We start from the raw sequence: 20,336 nt of genomic DNA, 5'->3' as shown, positions 1-20,336 counted from the left end.
TACTGCAACATACTACTTTGTGGACTACCGTCTAACAAATTGGCCCCGCTCCAGTCGGTACTGAACTCAGCTTTTCATCTTTCTTCTCGATCTTCCTCTGCCGACCCTTTTTGTCAAGCTCTTCACTGGCTGCAAATTAACCAGAGGATTCAGTTCAAACTCCTAACCCTAACCTACAAAGCTCTCCACAATCTCTCTCCCCGGTACATATCCTCACTAATCTCCAGATACAAATCCAATCGTAATCTCAGATCGGCACATGATCTTCTGTTGTCCTCCTCTAGAATCAACTCCTTACATTCACGTTTACAAGACTTCGCACGCGCTTCACCCCTCCTCTGGAATGCCCTCCCATAACACATCCGTCACTCGCCAACCTTGGTTACCTTTAAACGCTCTCTAAAAACACACTTGTTCCGACAAGCATATGCGCTACCTTAGGCCACTTCCCTTTGTACTAAGACCAAATTGCACTCCTACTAGGTATCCTAAAACACAAAGCCTCTATATATTTGCTGCATACTACCCCTTCTCCTGTTCCCCCCCCCCCCCATTCCCTTTAGATTGTAAGCTCGCAAGGGCAGGGCTCTCTCCCCCTTTTGTGTCTTGGTAACCATTATACATTTTATTCATCATGTTAATTTTATCGCTGTCATTACCAATTCTATAATTTGTATTTTGTATCATTCTTTGTATTTTGTCACTAATTATGTATCTTGTATATTGGTGTACACCATTGTCTGTATTATTATGTACCCCATGTTTGTTTCTTACTTTGTACAGCGCCACGGAATATGTTGGCGCTTTATAAATCAATAATAATAATAATAACATTGTCAATGGACCTATTTGCCCTGTAGGCAAACTGGAGTGGGTCTAGTAGGGGCAAGGTGGATAGCTTGAGGATGGATAAGACCACTCTCTCTAGGGACTTCATGATGACAGATGTCAGAGCCATAGGCCTGAAGTTGTTGAGGTCGGAGATGCCTTGTTTCTTAGGAACAGGAATGATGGTGGACCTCTTGAAGCACGCAGGGACTCTGCCCTCTGTCAGTGACTTGCTGAAGATGGCAGAGAGGATGAGGGCAAGTTGCAGTGAACAGGATTTGAGGCAGGCTGGGGACACGCCGTCGGGGCCTGAGGCTTTCCTGGCATTTATCGTGAACAGGAGACGCCGAACGTCTGCCTCACCCACTTCCAGAGAGAGTGAGTCCTCACTTGGGTTGCTGTTCTCGGGGGCTGGAGGGAGAGTGGCCCCTGCCCTGTCCCCGGCTAGTGGGACAAAGCACTTCTGCTAGCACACCCATAACAGTTACCCAGCCAACACTTAAGGTGAGATTACTCCATGGTCAGCCAGTCTGGTCTCACTTCCTTGATGTTGAGTTCGCTCTCTCTTATCCCCGTAATGCTGACATACTGCTTTTTCCTGCACTGCCCCTCCCCCCCAGTATTTTTTCTATTACCCCTCTCTTTTGCAGCCTGCCCCCCAAATATTCCACTATGATACCCGTGCTGCAACCACTCCCTTCACCCCCCCCCCCCCCCCCAATCACACACACTCACAAACCAACGGCCATGACATGACAACCTGCTGGGCACAGAGTAGTGGTCCAATGATCCAGCAGTAGCCTAGCAGACCCACTATCTCATCCAGCTCTCCTCTGTTCTGCTGCGTGGTGCCTCCTCATTGGTCAGGTGCATGCAGCCAGTAATTAGGATCCCTTCGCTTACCTCAGAAGCAGGGTGTATGCGTGCTGCACCACTGTGGTCACTACTTGAAAGCTCCAGGAGGGTGGAGTTTGAAGTTTGCAGCCAATAGAAAACTCCAGTCTGCAGTTGCCCATGGGATAGATGGAAGGATGAGGAAGGGGTAGGAAGGGGTAGGACATGTGAGGGAGGGAGTGACAGCAAGGAGAGAAGATCCAGGACACACACTGGCAGACTTGTATGGGCTGCTAGGGACGGAGCAGAGAGCTGGGCAGTGGCCACCACTGCGCTGCACATTACTGCAAAGACCCAGCCAGTCTTCATTGTTTTAAGAGGAGATGGCCCAGGGAAGAAAACTCCTCCTCCCATGCCAGTCCACGCCTGGCACCGCCCACACTGTTCTGCCGGGCCTCTGCTTTGGAGGCAAAAAAAAGTGTGTGTGTCTGATTGTTTTAAGAGGAAGCGGTCTGGTGAGAAAACTTCCCCTCCCCTGCAAGTCTGCCCATGGTACTGCCCAGACAGTCCTGCCAGGCCTCTGCTTTGGAGGGGAAAAAAATTTGCAGTGCACACCCCCCTGTGTCTGCCCTGATTCGCCAAACACTTTGCAGCCAGCAGTTGGGCACTAATAAGCAGTCAGCATGGGCAGGACTGTGAGCTCCCGGGCACCCCCACGAAGGTATAGTTCGAAGTGTATGTTCTTTTGATTCATTTTTCAATCCATAAATGTGTATACTGCGCTGCATAATATGTTGGAGCTTTATAAATACAATAAATAAAATAAATCAATACTAACACTAATACTTTCTCTTTTTTATCTTATTGTTGTCAGATCTGAACATCGATCTGATCATTGGCTTGAATAGGATCTATAGTAAAAATTGCATGGTGTGTACTAGGCTTTAGAACTGTTCTTGCTCTAATTTTAGCTCTGTTTTTCAGATTAGTTTGCAGTGCAGTTTTGAATACTGATTTTTGTATTTAGTTAATTTAGCAGAACTTACCTAGAGTGACATCAAGCATGTACATCTTGCTAGGTTTCAAAACAAATGGCTTGAATGATACAGATTTAGAAGAAATACCTGATAAATGAAATAAAATGAAAAGTACAAATTAAAATTTACGGAGAAAGACAGATAATGGACTTGATTCACTAAACCGTGTTAACTAAAATCACGTCAGTTTTCTCGTGATCGTGAATTTGTGCGCGCAATTGCAAGTTTTTGTGCGCAAACGTGAATTTGTGCACGCAAACGATATTGTTTTCGTGCGCAAATGCAAATTTGAACGCTCAAACTATATAGTTTTGCATGAAAATGTGTGTTTGCGCGCAAAAACAATCACGCACGCAAATTTGCAATTGTGCGCAAACATAAAAAAGCGCACGAAAACGGTCATGATATGAGTTATCACGGTTTAGTGAATCAAGCCCCATGTGTGGAAGATAGTGCCTGAAGATAGAGTAGCCACTATTTCTCAAATTAGGCTAGTATTAAGTAGCATAAATATTAAAATGATACTTAAGTTAAAATAAGGTGATGATGATACTAATGTGCCAGGGGATGATGTCTCAGTAGTAGTTTCTAAATGGTTTTCACATAAATGTGTAATGAGGGGGGTCTTTATCCAGATGGATGCAAAACGTAAAAAAGAAAAATCAGCACAGATTTGTTCTCTTTTAGAGGACATGGGTACATTAGAACAGGCCCATGAGTCTACACAAAATCACAATACCCTGAGATAGAGGCCTTCGCAGGTCCACTTTTTCATACCCGCACCCGACCTGCACCCGCGACCCGCTTTCTGATGAATTTGATACCTGCAACCCGACCCGCACCCGCATAACCGCTACCCGCACCCAACCCGCGGCCCGACCAGCTACCCGCTTTTTAAAATTTTCTTCTAAAATGCAAATTTGCATAGTTGTCCCCAGTGTAGCCAGCATAGTTGCCCTCATTGTAGCCAGCATAGTTGTCCCCAGTGCCGCCAGCATAGTTGTCCCCGTCCCCAGTGCAGCCAGCATAGTTGTCCCCATCCCCAGTGCAGCCAGCATAGTTGTCCCCAGTGCAGCCAGCATAGTTGTCCCCAGTGCAGCCAGCATAGTTGTCCCCAGTTCAGCCAGCATAGTTGTCCCCAGTGCAGCCAGCATAGTTGTCCCCAGTGCAGCCAGCATAGTTGTCCCCAGTTCAGCCAGCATAGTTGTCCCCAGTGCAGCCAGCATAGTTGTCCCAAGTGCAGCCAGCACCCCCCACTCCTCCCTCACCTGGGTCCCCTCCTCCAGAATAGCGGCGGCGCTGCGGGTGGGCGGGCGGAGGATTACTCACCTTCTAACTTCCTTGTTCCAAGTGCTGGAGCGCAGCATCCTTTCATCACAGGTCTGCGCCTTCAATGCCGCCCACTGTGCTTCCACTAATCAGGAAGCACAGTGGGCGGCATTGAAGGCGGAGACCTGTGACGAAAGGACGCTGCGCTACAGCGATTGGAATGAGGAAGTTAGAAGGTGAGTAATGCTCCGCCCGCACGCCCTCCCGCAGCGCTGCCGCTATTCTGGAGGGGTAGAGAGCTGGAGACGAGGACCCGGGTGAGGGAGGGAGGGGGGTTCTCTCCTAGCGCTTCTTCCCCTCACTACCCGCACCCGCAGACCGCTACCCGCAACCCTACCCGCACCCACAACTCACTACCCGCACTCGACTCGCACCCGCAGTTTAAATTGATTCGGGTACCCAAACCCGACCAGCATTTCGGGTTACCCGCGGGTACCCGACCCGTTGCAGGCCTCTGCGTCTATCAAAAAAGGGCGCCTTGAAAAAAGGGCGTGGGGTATAGCCGAAATTTTAAGTTTTAATGCAAAACTATATTTATCTTTTAAGGGGTTGTAAACGAAAATTTAGTGCTAAATAGGTTAAATAAACGGAAATGAAATGGCAAAATACCGTCTATAACAACAAACAAATTCTGAAAAGAAACGTCAAATATCGTCTATAACGAAAATGATATTTACACTTGTATTAAGCATAGCAATGCAATGGTAGGTTTTACAGATATTTTACTGTAATTATACGTAACTGTAGGCTCACACAGATCTCTCCCTATCCCTATCCTTAACCCCTAGACCCCTCTTTGTTTAAATATATATAATTTAATAAATTGTATATACTACATATATTGTGCTGTAACTATACCTAACCTTACTCTCACAGAGTGCCCTCCCTGTACCTATCCCTAACCCCTAGACCCCCCTGGTGGTGCCTAACCCTAAGAACCCCCTGGTGGTGCCTAACCCTAAGACCCCCCTGGTGGTGCCTAACCCTAAGACCCCCCTGGTGGTGCCTAACCCTAAGACCCCCCTGGTGGTGCCTAACCCTAAGACCCCCCTGGTGGTGCCTAACCCTAAGACCCCCCTGGTGGTGCCTAACCCTAAGACCCCCCTGGTGGTGCCTAACCCTAAGACCCCCCTGATTGCGTATATTATACTGTAACTATACCTAAGCCTCCCTGTACCTATCCCTAACCCCTAGACCCCCCTGGTAATGCCTAAACCTAACCATCCCCACCGCACAAACACCCTAAACACATATAAACAATAATATATTTAATCCTTAAAATACTTCTCTACAAATAACATGAATAAAATAATTTATATATTTGTAATAGAATAAATAGCCTTAAAATAGCCTTAAAATCACGTATACATTAATATTATAAATAGAGAAAAGTATATATAAATATATACAATACAATAGATAGCCTTACAAGCATTAGAAATCTTAAAATAACAGTAACATTAAAAGCTATATTTTAGTAACTATAATCAACGCATTATAAGTGTAAAAACAAACTTAAATAACAGTAATATTAAAAGCGATATTTTAGTAACTATAATCAACGCATTATAAGTGTAAAACAAAGTTAATACCAAAAGCGATGTATTTCTAATACAATAAGGTTGAAAACAGTATTTACGCATTATACATATGAAAACTAATTTTTAAATGATCAAAGAAGTGTAAACGAAAATTTAGTTGTTATACTTTTGTAAGCGAAATTTTTAAACTAAATAATAAGTAAAAACTGATATAAGCGAAATTTAAAAACGAAAAAATAAGTAGAACACAAACTCAAAACGAACTTGTAAACGATATTTGTTATAAACCTTATTCTGTAAATGAAAACTTTTGTTAACACGATCCCTGTAACCGCTATTTCTCGGGCGGCCTTTTTTCCTGTCGGGCTCCGAATAGCCGATATTTTGCATTGCAGTCTATGGCGGCACCCTTTTTGTCCACTATCCCTGTGCGCCCTTTTTTACTAGCCCGGCAGGCCTCTACCCTGAGAGAACTGCAAAGCATCAGAAAGAAGCTTAAGCATATATTGGAATTATCGCCCTAGCTGAGGAGCTCAACAAATTCTATTGCAGGTTTGAGCACCAACCCACCCACTCCATGAACCTAGCACCCACATCCCCACCCAGGGAGCTTCGCCCCACCTCATCTCCCCATGCTGTCACGGCCCCCTGGCACCGGAAATAGTCAGTGAGGCTGAGGTGCTACGGCACCTCCAGAAGCTTAACCCCAGGAAGGCTTCAGGCCCAGACGGCATATCACCCACCTGCCTGAAAACCTGTGCAAGACAACTAGCCCTGACCCTCACCTCCTTCTTCAGTAAATCCCTGTCACTGGGCATTGTCCTCTGCTGCCTTAAAAAAGCGGACATCATTCCAGTCCCCAAGAAGCCAGGAGTCACAGACCTAAACAACTACAGACCTGTTGCCCTAACTCCTATCATCATGAAGACCTTCGAAAGACTGGTTCTCTCCTATCTGAAGGGTCACACCGCCATCATACTGGACCCCCTGCAGTTTGCGTACAGGGCCAACCGGTCAATGGAGGACGCTATAAATATCAGCCTAGCCCACATCACAGAACATCTAGACAATCCCAACACTTATGCCAGGATCCTGCTCCTGGACTTCAGCTCCGCTTTCAACACCATATGTCCGATCATCCTGCATGACAACCTAGCACGACTTGGTGTTGACCTCACTCTGTGCACCTGGATCAAGGATTTCCTTACCAACAGGTCGCAGCTAGTGAGAATTAGTGACTGCTCCTCCAGTGTAAGAATCACCAACACAGGCGCCCCACAAGGGTGTGTGCTGTCGCCTATTCTGTTCTCCCTGTACACAAACAGTTGTTCCTCATCCACTGACTCTGTCAAAGTCATCAAGTTTGCGGATGACACCACCATCCTAGGGCTCATTGGAGAGGATGGGGAACACGAGTATCGCAGGGAGGTCGAGCGGATCCACAGGTGGTGCAAGGATAACAAGCTCGTACTAAATACGGCGAAAACGGTGGAACTGATTGCTGACTTTAGAAGGAATGCGCTGTCTCCCAGTCCGGTCTTCATCGATGGTACGGAGGGTATACAGCGCTCGGTTCCTGGGAACTACCATCCCTGACAACTTGAAGTGGGATGTAAACACCTCTGTTACTCAAAGGAAAGCCCAGCAGAGGATGTTCTTTCTCAGGCAGCTGAGAAAGTTTGGAATGCCACGGGAGCTAATGACTAGTTTCTACACTGCCGCCATTGAGTCTGTCCTCTGCTCCTCCATAATTGTCTGGTACTCGAGGGCAAATGCAAAGGACAGGCATAAACTGCAGAGGGTAATCAGTACTGCTGAGAGGATCATCGGGTCACCCCTGCCCCCTCTGGACATCCTCCACACATCTAGAATGATGTCCAGGGCCAACAGGATTACCCAAGACCCTTCCCACCCCGGTAGGCGCTTCTTCAACCTCCTGCCCTTAGGTCGCCGCTATAGGACCATTCGCACCAAAACCACCAGGCGTAGAAACACCTTCTTCCCCCAAGTGGCCCTCCTGCTCAACTCAAAGGCACTCTACCAAATGACATTCTGTAATCCCCCTTAGCTGCCCCAATGGACAAGAGTCTGTAAATAGGCTGTCCCCGGCCGGCAGCACTGCACTGTATGCTACATATCATATTTGCTTTGCACAATGGACTTGCCTAATTGTACTATGTGTTGTTGCTATCGTTAGTCAAGTTGTTTTTATTGTTGCTCTGTAGCTATTACTCTGTACCATGTTGATGTGATCAATTTGCACTACCTGTACTTTGCTTTAAACAGCCATGCGTCCACAAATAATTCCGGGTGCGGCGTCTGCCGCATTTGGCGAATAAAGTTGATTCTGATTCTGATCTAGACTTAACAACTTAATGAGGTATAAGGGTTTGCTGTATGAACACGGGAATAAGTGCAGCCGCCTCTTGGCTAGAATTTTAAGGCTCAGGAGAGCGTCTACTTTTATTCCATATATTTATGATCAGCATAATCGCAAAGTACCCTCGTCTGAAGACATTGCAAAAGTATTTAATTCCTACTATACAAAGCTATATAATTTGGAAGTGCAGAATCCCCCAAGGGAAGCTATTGAAAAATTCATGCAGCAACATAAGTTACCAGCCCTGTCAAAGGAACAGCTTGATTTTCTTAATTAGGATATATCTGAGGATGAATTTTTACTTACCGTGAGTGACTTAAAATCTGGTAAAGTGGCAGGCCCTGAATACTTTAAAATGTTCAAAGCAAAATTATCATCCTTATTCCTCATTGCTTTTAATAAAGTGAGTGAGGGGGCCTTTCTGCCTGTTGAAGCAAAGTTGGCTGACATCTCTGTTATTGCTACACCGGGTAAGGATCCATCTCATAGCTCAAATTATAGGCCAATTTCCTTAATTAATGTAGACCTCAAAATGTATTCTAAGATCTTAGCCAACCTTATGCTTACTGTTATCCCGGGAATTATACACCCTGAACAGGTTGGATTTGTGCCTGGCAGGGAAACCAGAGATAATACTGTTAAAACACTGCTTCTTTCAAATTTTGCTTAAATATCTAAAACTCAAAACTCAAATATCTAAAACTCCAAGCCTTCTCTTGTCAATTTGACAGGCTTTCTTGGCAGTATTTGAAAGAGGCACTGACTCTCAATTGGGTTTCCCGTCAGGCTCAAAAATTTTTGACATGATACTTGCATTATATGATAATCCTGTAGCCCAACTTAAAATTAATGGTACTCTGTCTGAACCTATATGTATTCGTAATGGAACCCATCAGGGCTGCCTGTTATTCCCTCTTTTATATATTATCTCTATGGAGTATTTAGCAAGTGCTTTTAGAAACAATGGTATAAGGGTTGGAAAATATCACTATAAGCTAACATTGGTCACCGACGATTTACTACTATATATTACTGAACCCATCATATCCCTACCGAATGTTCTTATAGTTTTGGAATCGTTTGGCAGACTGAATAACTTCACAATTAATGCTTCTAAGTGTGAAGTACTCAATCTTCCACTACAGGTGAAATTATCTAAAACTCTACAAAACTGATTTTCTTTTTCATGGCGTGAGGATAAAATTACGTATCTGGGCCTGAAAATTACTAAAAATCTCCTAAAAAGACCAGCAATTGCTGCCGTCTGCCCCGTGGAGGGGTCGGGCACCACCGCTCTGCAGGCAGCCACAACAAAATAGACGGGAGGACTGTGGTGCTTTGTGGTGGCCTGCCTGATTTTTATCCATGGGCCTACACTGCAACCAACACTGCGGCTCCAGCTGCCTTGGGGATCCCTAGAACTGGGCTTGATACTGCCACCGGAACTCTATGTGCGGGCTGCTCCATCGCTGCAGTTGGTGGGAGGTATGTCTGCCGCTGCTGCTCTATCTCTGCGGCCAGATCAAATCAGTTACCTCTATCTACTATCCCCCAACCTGTGAATGGGAACATCAGACAGGCCACCAGCATCACAGCCCCTGGCTCCAGCCACCAGGTCTGCCCCTCAGCAGCAACGCAAATTCACTGTGGCCCCCTGAGTCCACCTCAGCCCAGTGTGCATCCTGTGTCCCTGGCTTGGTGCCATGGCCTCACAGCATCTCCATGCCCTGGAGCCCTGCAGCCAGCAGGCATCTAGGAATACCTGCACCAGGGATGCTCTCCTCTACCTAAGGCCTCCTTTTGGGCTCCTGTCAAGACTCTTTGGGCCTACAAATCCAACCTCACCAGACTAGGCCGCAAGCCTGGGGACTTTCCAACCAAAGCACTGATCCAATCTGCCAGCCACCATGGAAACCCCAGGGGATTCTCAGACTCTCATTTCTCATCTATTCTTTCCTTTCTCTCTTCTCTCGCTCTCTCCTACTCTTCATCCTTCTCTCTCCCTCTTTTCTCTTCTCTCTGCACTATGCCTTCAAGACCTTCTGTGGGGCATCTGAATTGCTGCAGAGCTGTTGAGCGCCACAATGGGATTGTGGCAGCTCCACTCAACATAGCACTCAAAAGCCCGCTCCTAGGTCCTCCTACACTATGTCTTTGTGTATATGCCATGCTTTGAACATTCTATTGTATGTACTTACTGTATGTATTACTGTATGTATTTGATGTACCACCACCGACCCTGTATGTGCCAAAAATAATTCCGGGTAAAACCCACGTTGTACTTGGCGAAATAAATGATTCTGATTCTGAACCAGATGGGAAGGCCTGCTTCATTCTTGGACAGGTCGTATAAACTATATCAAAATGAATTTGATGCCATTGCCGTGATTACTTTATCCCCTTCAGACACTGCCTATATTTATCCCATCGTCTTTCTTCAAGAAGATTAATTTAATATGGTTAAAATTTATATGGGAAGGTGGTTGACCTAGGCTACCCAGGAACACGCTTTTTAAGCTTAGGAGTTTGAGGGGGCCTTGCTTTACCAAATCCTAGGTTATATCAACTAGCTGTACATTTGACCAGGATTAGAGACTGGAATGCGGGGGATAGACAGTGGGTTTGTATAGTAGACGATATGCTTAGGAGAGGACTAAGATCATTGTTATGGATTCCTCGCACTGCTAGGAAACAGTTTTGCAAACAATGGCCTTATATCTCTAGCACAACTTTACAGCTATGGGATCGTCTATTCAGATGAAATGAGAATGAAACTTTGCTTCATTAATGTCCTCTAGTATATGAATTTGATATATTTAATAACTCAGTTGTACATTTTAATTCTCACCCTGACTTTTCTGAATCTCAACTCCCACCCTGACTTTCCTAAACATGTACCTATGGACCTAATTTTACTACTTGAACTGTGTTAACAACTAGTTTATAATGATGTCTTGAGTTTTTCTACTGTTGTTGACTTATATTCTATGTGCACTTTTTTATGTAAGTGTATCACACAACCCCTAACCCCTGCGTGGACTAACTTTAGTATGTTCGCTATTTTGAATAAAAATAGTTTTGTTCTACATTTAACACATCAAATTAGATAGCAAGTGTTGCTATCTGCTAAATAAAAAAGTTCTATTTCAAATATCTGAGATGAAATAATTACCTTTTTACTTAAACCCTCCAAAGGCCCTCACTAAACTGAAATGATCAGAAATGGCTGATAATAGAAAACTTGTGGAACAAAAATGTTAATCATATTTTGAATCAATCTCCAGAAATGGATCGGCACCACTTAAAAAGAAACTGTGACCAAGAATTGAACTCCATCCCAATCAGTAGCTGATACCCCCTTTCCCATGAGAAATCTATTACTTTTCCCAAACGGATCATCAGGGGGCTCTGTATGGCTGATATTGTAGGGAAACCCCTTCCACAGGAAACTGAGGACCATGGTCCTGGCAGTTTCCTGTCTGTGAACCTCGTTGCATTTTGGGAAATAACTGTTTACAGCTGTTTCCAACTGCCAAAAAAGCAACTTCCAGTGACATTACCTGCCAGCAGTAAAAATGTCACCATGAGATAAATGTCAGAATGTAAATAAGGAAGAGGAAAGCTTTTACAATGGGCAAACACTGACTAAATCATTTATACATAATTATTGTAAAAATTAAGCACTTCTTTAATAACATTATTTTCATTGGCTTTCCTCTTTAAGTCGAGTACTTAAAGCCCTTTTAATGCATGTGAGACAGCATGTGAGTTTTCTGAAGATTGATGTGTGTATGCCCCTTGGGACACAGGGATAGGGGTCGTGACACACCACCTTATTCCTATAGTCGTACTCCTCCATACTACCTGTTCTAATCATATTTTGAATAATCCTCTATAATAATCTCCCTGTGTCCGTCACGCTGTCCCTGTGTAGCGTTGTCTGTGCTGAACTTCTGTGCACATGTGCTCAGCACGGACAACGCTACACAGAGACAGGAGGATGGAACCAGGGAGCCGAGCGGGCGGTGTGTGAGTGGGCGGCCGGATGCACGGCGGGTCAGCGGGCGGCCGGTGCTCCGTGTAGGTTATTTCGTTGGAACACCGGATGTGTGGCGGGTGCGTGCTTGGCGGTCGCGCCGTATGGCGGGTCACTGGGCTGCCGGGTGCAGAGTAATGTGCAGGGAAGCGCTAAACACATCTACTCACCTCCCTGGTTCCAATCGCAGGACTCGCCGCCAGTCTCCTCTCTGCATAGCCGCTGATACACACGCTGCTTCCTGTTTAGCAGGAAGCAGCGTGTGTATCAGCGTGTATGCAGAGAGGAGGTGACCGGCTGCGAGTGAGCGGGGATTGGAACCAGGTAAGTGAGTAGCTGTGTATAGCACTTCCCTGCGCATTACTCTGCAGTCTGGAAGGGGGAGCATGGAGGGCGGCCAGGGGAGATGAAGGGAGGGAGAGATTGAGCTGCCCTCACCGCGGCTGCAGCTCCCCCTCCATTATGGGGGGCACCTACCTACCTACCTACCTACCTAATACTGGGGGGCAGCTACCTATCTAACTTATACTGGGGGCCAGCTACCTTATCTAACCTATACTTGGGGGCGGCTACCTATCTAACCTATACTGGGGGGCAGCTACCTATCTAACATATACTGGGGGGCAGCTACCTATCTACCCTATACTGGGGGGCACCTACCTATTCTAACCTATACTGGGGGGCAGCTACCTATCTAACCTATACTGGGGGGCACCTACCTAATCTAACCTATACTGGGGGGCAGCTACTTATCTAACCTTTGCTGGGGGGCACCTACCTAATCTAACCTATACTGGGGGGTAGCTACCTATCTAACCTATACTGTAGGGCAGCTACCTATCTAACCTATACTGGGGGCACCTACCTACCTACCTAGATACCCTATACTGATGGCAACTATACTGGCTACCTATATTGGAGGCACCTACCTAACTTACCTATACTGGGGGCACCTACCTATCTAACATATGCTAAGAGCAACTATTCTGGCTACCTATATTAGCCCACTGCCTTACTGTTACAGTTACATTACAGTTAGGCCCGCCCATGTGATGTCATAGCCGCACCCATTTGTTTGCATTTTTTTGGGGGGATGTCGGTAAATTATCCGCACCGGGTGTCAAATACCCTAGCTACGCCACTGGACCTAGAGCTCGTTTTTAAACGAGCTTAGGTCTGCTAGTTTATTTTATAAAGGTTGAGACCAAATTAATATAATTCTTACGCTATATGTTTTGTTTAAAGAACACCTGAAGTGAAGGGGATACGGATGCTGTCATATTTCTTTCAGAGCAAATTTCACAACACGCTCCTCCTCCCATTGATTTGCTAATAACTTTATCGCTTCTCATCACATTGAAATTATATATATATATATATATTGTCACAAATTAGGCTTTCTTTAGGTGGTACTTTTATTCTAAGAATTATTTTATTTTATATGCATTTTTATACTACTTAATATAAGTAATTGCAATCTCTTATTTGCAAAAATAACTGTAATATACTCTCATGACATACATATTAAAAAGGCCCTAAGGTAACTATTCATGTGTTTTATTTTATTATCTCTGGGATAGGATAAGAGTATGTGTATATATATATATATATATATATATATATATATATATATATATATATATATACATATATAAATATATATATATATATATATATATATATATATATATACACACACACACACACTTATATATATATATATACAGAGGGTGCTGCAGCACACAACAGGAAAACAGTAACAGGGGCTCTTGGTTATGCTTTAACGCGTTTAAGCTCACCAACTGCGCCAAAGTGTCCCCGATCTGGTGAGTCCTACTCTAACCAGGCAAAAATGCTAGTTTTTATCAAAAGACAAAGAAAGACAAACACTTATATTGCTGTTTTCTCCTGGCAGACTCAAAGCGCCAGAGCTGCAGCCACAAGGATGCGCTCTATAGGCAGTTGCAGTGTTAGGGAGACTTGCCTAAGGTCTCCTGCTGAATAGGTGCTGGCTTACTGAACAGGCAGAGCCGAGATTCGAACCTTGGTCTCCTGTGTCAGAGGCAGAGCCCTTAACCATTACACTAATAAAAACTAGCATTTTTGCCTGCTTAGAGTAGGACTCACCAGATCGGGGACACTTTGGCGCAGTTGGTGAGCTTAAACGCGTTAAAGCGTAACCAAGAGCCCCTGTCACTGTTTTCCTGTTGTGTGCTGCAGCACCCTCTGTATTTATATATTTCTTATGGAGTCTGGGGACCTCCAGTGCTGCGTGCATGCTTTGCATAGTATTGCATAAAATTCGGTTTGTGCTGCTCATCCCTTGGCAAATATATATATTTGTGTATGTGAGTATTTTACTATTTGAACAGTACACAGTACAGTACTCAGGTTGTGTTGTGTATGTGTTTTTTTTACTTTCACTTTGTGAATAAATACAGGCACTGTGATTGGCTTTGGTAACACATGTTCCCATTCACTGATGAGGGACCAGCAGGATAGTGACAAAGAACAATGGAAGTGCGCCTGGGAACGTGAGTGACAAGGTAAATAAACAGGTATGCATATCTACGCCCCTGGTTGTTAAGACGTTTTTGGGCGTAGATATGTGTATCAGCGATTGGTAAATGGTTTAAACAATACCATCTTGCTGATCTTTCTGGCTTCAATCATGTCTAAATCACACAGCTAAAACAAGCATGTGGCTAAATCCAGTCAAACCAGTCAGAAACATCTGATCTGAATTTTTGTTCAGGGTGTAAGGCTAAAACCATTAGAGGCAGGGGATTAGCAGGACACCCAAGCAATCTGCATTATTTAAAAGGAAATTCATATGTCAGCTTCCATATAGAGATGGGATGTCCAGATCTTTTCAATGATTCATATGATTCGAATCGGATCATTGAAAAGATCCGGATCTTTGATCCGAATCTCGAATCATTTTACTAGGGAAGCATTCTGGGGTGAAATGACTAGCAGGACAGGACTTTCCCTGCAGTGGACAGAGAAGGGGAGGGGGGTGGACAGACAGAGAAGGGGGGATGGTGGACAGAGAAGGGCAGGGAGTGGACAGAGAAGGGAGGAGGTGGACGAAGAGGGGTGAGCAGAGAGCAGAAATGTTTTTTTGCACACATTACCCACATGTTGCAATCATATGCTTTACATATATTTCACCTATATGTTCATCCGTATACTCTGAATGCAAACGTCTCACAGTGAAAGAAAGCATCCCCCAATGTGTCCTTTTCTCACCTCGAACACTCATCATAAATGTAGGGAGAAGTTAAGTGCAGCTGTTTAGAGCAGTGCAGGAGGATCATATTGCACTGCAATCACAGTGCCTGCCCTGTCATTCTAGCCCAGCACGCTGTCTGCAAAGTTACTGAACTGTGCTTTTGAGCCAAAAGTTTCCCATTTGTTCACTATGCACAACTACGGAACAGACAGCCTAAAATGAGCAGCACATTACAGCCAGTACATGTGCTCTACACATATCTGGCAGTGGCACCCATGTCCCCTCTCCCATCTACCTGTCTCTGCAAGGCTGGCTCCCCTCCATCTAAGCGATCCATCTCTGCTCTGCTTCCAGGACCCCCCTGCCCGCTGAGAGGGGGGGCGTGCCGCTCCTGGCTCCACTCCCTTTGTGAACCGAATCGTTCATTTTGATGATCCGGATGATTCGACTCACAAAAGAGATTCGGATCAAAGATCCCAATTGTTCATGATCCGGACAACACTACTTCCATATCCTTCTCACTTCAGGTGTGCTTTAAAAGTCATTCAATGTTCAATTACGAGTGCTGGTGCAGCTACAGCCAACGAGCAAGCTATTAACAGGGATAGCAACTCTTCATGGACATGCCGAAGCCACCATAATCTCTCATCTATCAGTAATGGCCTTTAATCAATTTTTCATTATAAAAGTAGAAACTGGATTTAAAAAACTTTAGAATAAAAAAGCGACAATTTGTTTTCACACTGTTTTTCTTTAAAGGTAGGCCCCTAAATCTCACTTTATTCAATCCTGACCTTTTAAATTTCCCTGGTGATATGTGTGTGAACGTATGACAGAATCACATTTGTATCAGATTGACATTTTGATTTCTTCTTTCTGTGGGAATAATGCTCGTTTTACACATACCCGAAGTAGAATAACTGCTGAACACATCATTACTAATGGGCAGTTTTAACCACTGTGTCATAGGTAAAATAAGAGGTGCAGTAAATGGCAAATCCACAAGGTCATCACTAGGATCTTCATAAGGAAATGTGTCTTCAAAGTCTGTTTCACCTTTGCAAAGATAAATGGGAGAATGTTTAATTAATTAATGATCAGAATTTAAAATCATTACTGTAATGAAAGACAAATAATTACAACTCACCTTCAGTCCTTGTTCCAGAGCTTCCAATGCCTTCCTTGATATCACCAAATAAATGCACGTCAAAATCTGTAAAGGAAGAAAATGCATTTTATATTTCTTGCCAAAAAATACATTCATAAAGTGAAACTAGCGGAATGATCTGACCTTTATGTTCCATGGCCCATCCTGAATGGCTAGAATACAGAAGCTAAAGGACAGAAGAGTACAAGTAAATGATACAAAATTGTGCAGAATCATAAACTCTCAGGAAGATAGTGACATATTGCAACAGGATCTGGATAGGATATATGGGCACATAAATGGCAGATAAAATTCAATGTTGAAAAATGTAAAGTCATGCATTTCGGGCATACCAATGGTCTAGACTCTAGCACCATACAAAATAAATGGGATACAGATGAGGAAATCAAACTTGGGGCATGACTTAGGAGTACTCATCGACAACAAGTTAAATAATCATATTCAATGCCAACCCGCAGCAGCTAAAGCTAATAAAATTCTGAGATGCATTAAAAGGGAAATAAAAACTTGAGATGCTAGCATAATATTGCCCCTGTTTAACTCTCTAGAAAGGCCACATCTGGAATATGGAATTCAGTTCTAGGCACCACATTACAGGAAAGATATTGCAGTTTTAGAGCAGGTGCAGGGACGAGCAAGTAAATTGATACGAGGGATGGAAGGTCTTACCAAGAAAGGTTAGATAAACTGGGTTTATTTAGTCTAGAGAAAAGACGCCTTAGAGGGGATCTACCGGTAATTAAAATGTATAAATACATCAGAAGGCAATATAAAGTGGGATGCGAAAGTTTGGGCAACCTTGCAAATTTTCATGATTTTCCTGTATAAAACGTTTGTTGATAAAAAATGTCACATTAAATATATCATATAGGAGACACACACAGTGATATTTGAGAAGTGAAATGAAGTTTATTGGATTTACAGAAAGTGCACAATAATTGTTTTTAATAGAAATTAGGCAGGTGCATACATTTGGGCACTGTTGTAATTTTAATTTATTCCAAAACCTTTAGAACTAATTATTGGAACTCAAAATGGCTTGGTAAGCTCAGTGACCCATAATCTGCATCCACAGGTGAATTCAATTATGAGAAAGAGTATTTAAGGGGGTCATTAATATTGATTTCATTTTTTTTTGTGTTGCCCAAATTTATGCACCTGCCTAATTTTGTTTAAACTATTATTTCACACTTTCTGTAAATCCAATAAACTTAATTTCACTTCTCAAATATCACTGTGTGTGTCTCTTATATCACAGTTCCCCAACCCTGTCCTCAAGGCCCACCAACAGTACTTGTTTTGCAGAAAACCACATACATGCACAGGTGAGGTAATTACTGTCTCAGCAGAGCTGATTAACTACCTCTGTGGCTTTCCACAAAACATGCACTGTTGGTAGGCCTTGAGGACAGCGTTCGTGAACACTGTCTATATGATATATTTGAAATTTTTTATGGTAACAACCAATGATTTATACAGGAAAATAATGACAAACATCAAGGTTGCCCAAACTTTTGCATCCCACTGTAAAAGCTTGGTGGATGAGGTTTTCGTCCCTAGGCCTTCACAAATCTGCGCATGGAGGAAAAACATTTTATCCATTTATTTAGGAAACGGTTCTTTACAGTAAGACTGATTAAGATGTGGAATGCATTGCCACAGGAAGTAGTTGTGGCAAATTCTATATCTGCATTTAAAGGGGGCTTAGATGCTTTCCTTGCGTTGAAAGACATTCATGGCTACAATTACTAGGTAATGCCCAGTGATGTTGATCCAGGGATTTTATCTCATTGCCATCTGAAGTCGGGAAGGAATTTTTTCCCTTTTGGGGCTAATTGAACCATGCCTTGTAAGGTTTTTTTTTGTCTTCCTCTGGATCAACAGGGATGTGTGAGGTGGCAGGCTGGTGTTGTACTTTTTTTCTGGTTGAACTCGATGGACGTATGTCTTTTTTCAACCCAAATAACTATGTAACTATGTAAATGAAGTTAGTGGGCAACTATTAGCAGTAGGATCCCACAAAAGCCAGTGTTGGATACTTACTGTTCTAAGAAGGCAAATCTCTGCTTTACATAGCATTTTAGTAAGGTGGCTTTTTGATTCCTTCAGCCCCTTACACAGGTGTTCTGGTTCACCATGAGCTTGCTGGGAAATCTGTAACTCTGGGTATTTCAAGTTCGACCCCATAGAGCCATATTAATCCATGCCATGCACTGATGAGGATCATTCAATCCGAAACAGTCTGTATGCATGTTGGATTAGTTTGGCTTTGTAATATTAACAAGCTGACATGTGCTTGCATTATATCATCTCTGGAGGTGTATTTGGCTATCAGGGACAACACAGGGGTGATTTGCATATTCAGCAGGGATTGCACTTTGGGACACCTAACAGACTCACTCCAACTTGAATAATGGCAAATACCTTCTGTTTTAAGAAAGCAGAATTCTGCTTTACATATAACAATTTAGTAAGGATGTTTTTTGATCCCTTTCAGCCCCATACACAATCCTAGGAGTTCTGGTTCACAATGGGCTTGCTGGGTGTAGCCATCCCGCAAACACGGCTATTCAGTACCTTTACAAAGTATATTCTCTGTGTAATCATATCTGGGATTTGTGGATCTATGAAATCAGCTCTGAAACCGTTAATTACTAAATAGTTTGCATAGTTTGCTGTTTGCAGTTTTACCTCCTACATCTAGGTGGATAATTCCTCTCACTAATAGGAGAGCAGTTTTTATACTGTGGAGGTTTGTAGCCAAGAAAGAGAAAGTCTTAGCTCAGAGAACAGGGAATGTGCTAGAAGATGCAGTGATCGTGAAGGAGAGAACTAGAGGAGGCTGGAGAGAGATCTGAAGAGGATTTCTTTATTTAGAGCTGCTGAGCTATCTGTGAGGTGAAATTCTTTCTTCACTGGCACCAGTGACTGCATCCTTTATGAAGAGGAATGTGACAGAAGGTGACAGACTACTTCATACTGTGCTGTGTAATCTGGTTTTTCTTGTATTTCTGTATTGGCGTATTGCTGTATTTCCTTCAAGCCTGGTGTGACAGACCCAACTCGAACTATAAACTCCTGCTTACATGAACTACAGCAATGGATGAATGACAACTGGCTGAAACTAAATGCAGACAAAACTGAAGTACTTCTGATTGGAGGGCAGAGTATGATAACAAAACAACTTAACTTGCAGTCTTCACCACTGGGAATAGGAGGCACGGATCTACGCAGCTCTAATCATGTGCGTAGCCTGGGAGTTCTAATTGATGGGGATTTAAACTTCAGAACTCAAATCTCTGCTGTGGTGAAATCATCCTATTTTCACCTGAATAACATTGCAAAAATCAAGCACCTCATACGAAGATCTGCCAACCTTAGTCCACGCCTTCATCACATCCCAACTGGACTACTGCAATGCTCTCTAAACTGGCCTTCCAAAAAAGGTCTTGTACCGCCTACAGCTGATACAGAATACTGCTGCCAGACTGCTAACCAACCAACCCCGTCACTGCCACATAATGCCAATCCTGCACTCCCTTCACTGGCTACCTATAGAATGGAGGGTCCTATTCAAGATCGGCCTACTGACATTTAAATCCCTGAATAATCTAGCCCCTGGATACATGAAAGATATGTTGCAGCTGCGTAGCAATCCCCGCATTCTCAGATCAACAGGTTCTAATAATCTAGTCATACCCAGAGTCCACTTGGAAACTTTTGGTCCCAGAGCCTTCTGTCATGCTGCCCCTATGTTTTGGAACTCCTTACCTCAACAGATCAGGACAGCTCCATCCCTGGACGTGTTTAAATCCAGACTGAAAACCCACCTGTTCAGTTTGGCATTTGCAGAAATATAACTTTTGTTGTGTGAATACTTCATCCTACTAATTACTGAATCTGAGAGAGCCTAAGCGCTTTGAGTCCTATGGGAGAAAAGCGCTATAG

General features: G+C 43.7%; 1 protein-coding gene across 1 annotated transcript in view; it reads right to left on the bottom strand.

Moving 5' to 3' along the window:
• Positions 1–20,336, bottom strand: part of LOC137519354 (polycystin-1-like protein 1) — a 102,953-nt gene that overhangs the window by 25,707 nt on the left and 56,910 nt on the right. Inside the window, exons 2-4 of the mRNA XM_068238306.1 lie at positions 16,368–16,433; positions 16,127–16,276; positions 2,709–2,786 (exon numbers count right to left, since the gene is read on the bottom strand). Coding sequence (XP_068094407.1) covers positions 2,709–2,786; positions 16,127–16,276; positions 16,368–16,433 — 294 coding nt within the window. The remainder of the gene's footprint in view (positions 1–2,708; positions 2,787–16,126; positions 16,277–16,367; positions 16,434–20,336) is intronic.

The sequence above is a fragment of the Hyperolius riggenbachi genome, chromosome 5 (genome assembly GCF_040937935.1).
Source record: "Hyperolius riggenbachi isolate aHypRig1 chromosome 5, aHypRig1.pri, whole genome shotgun sequence".
In the NCBI taxonomy this organism is placed as follows: Eukaryota; Metazoa; Chordata; class Amphibia; order Anura; family Hyperoliidae; genus Hyperolius; species Hyperolius riggenbachi.
Note: the sequence above shows the minus strand (reverse complement) of the source record. Positions and strands in the feature narration are given on the sequence as shown.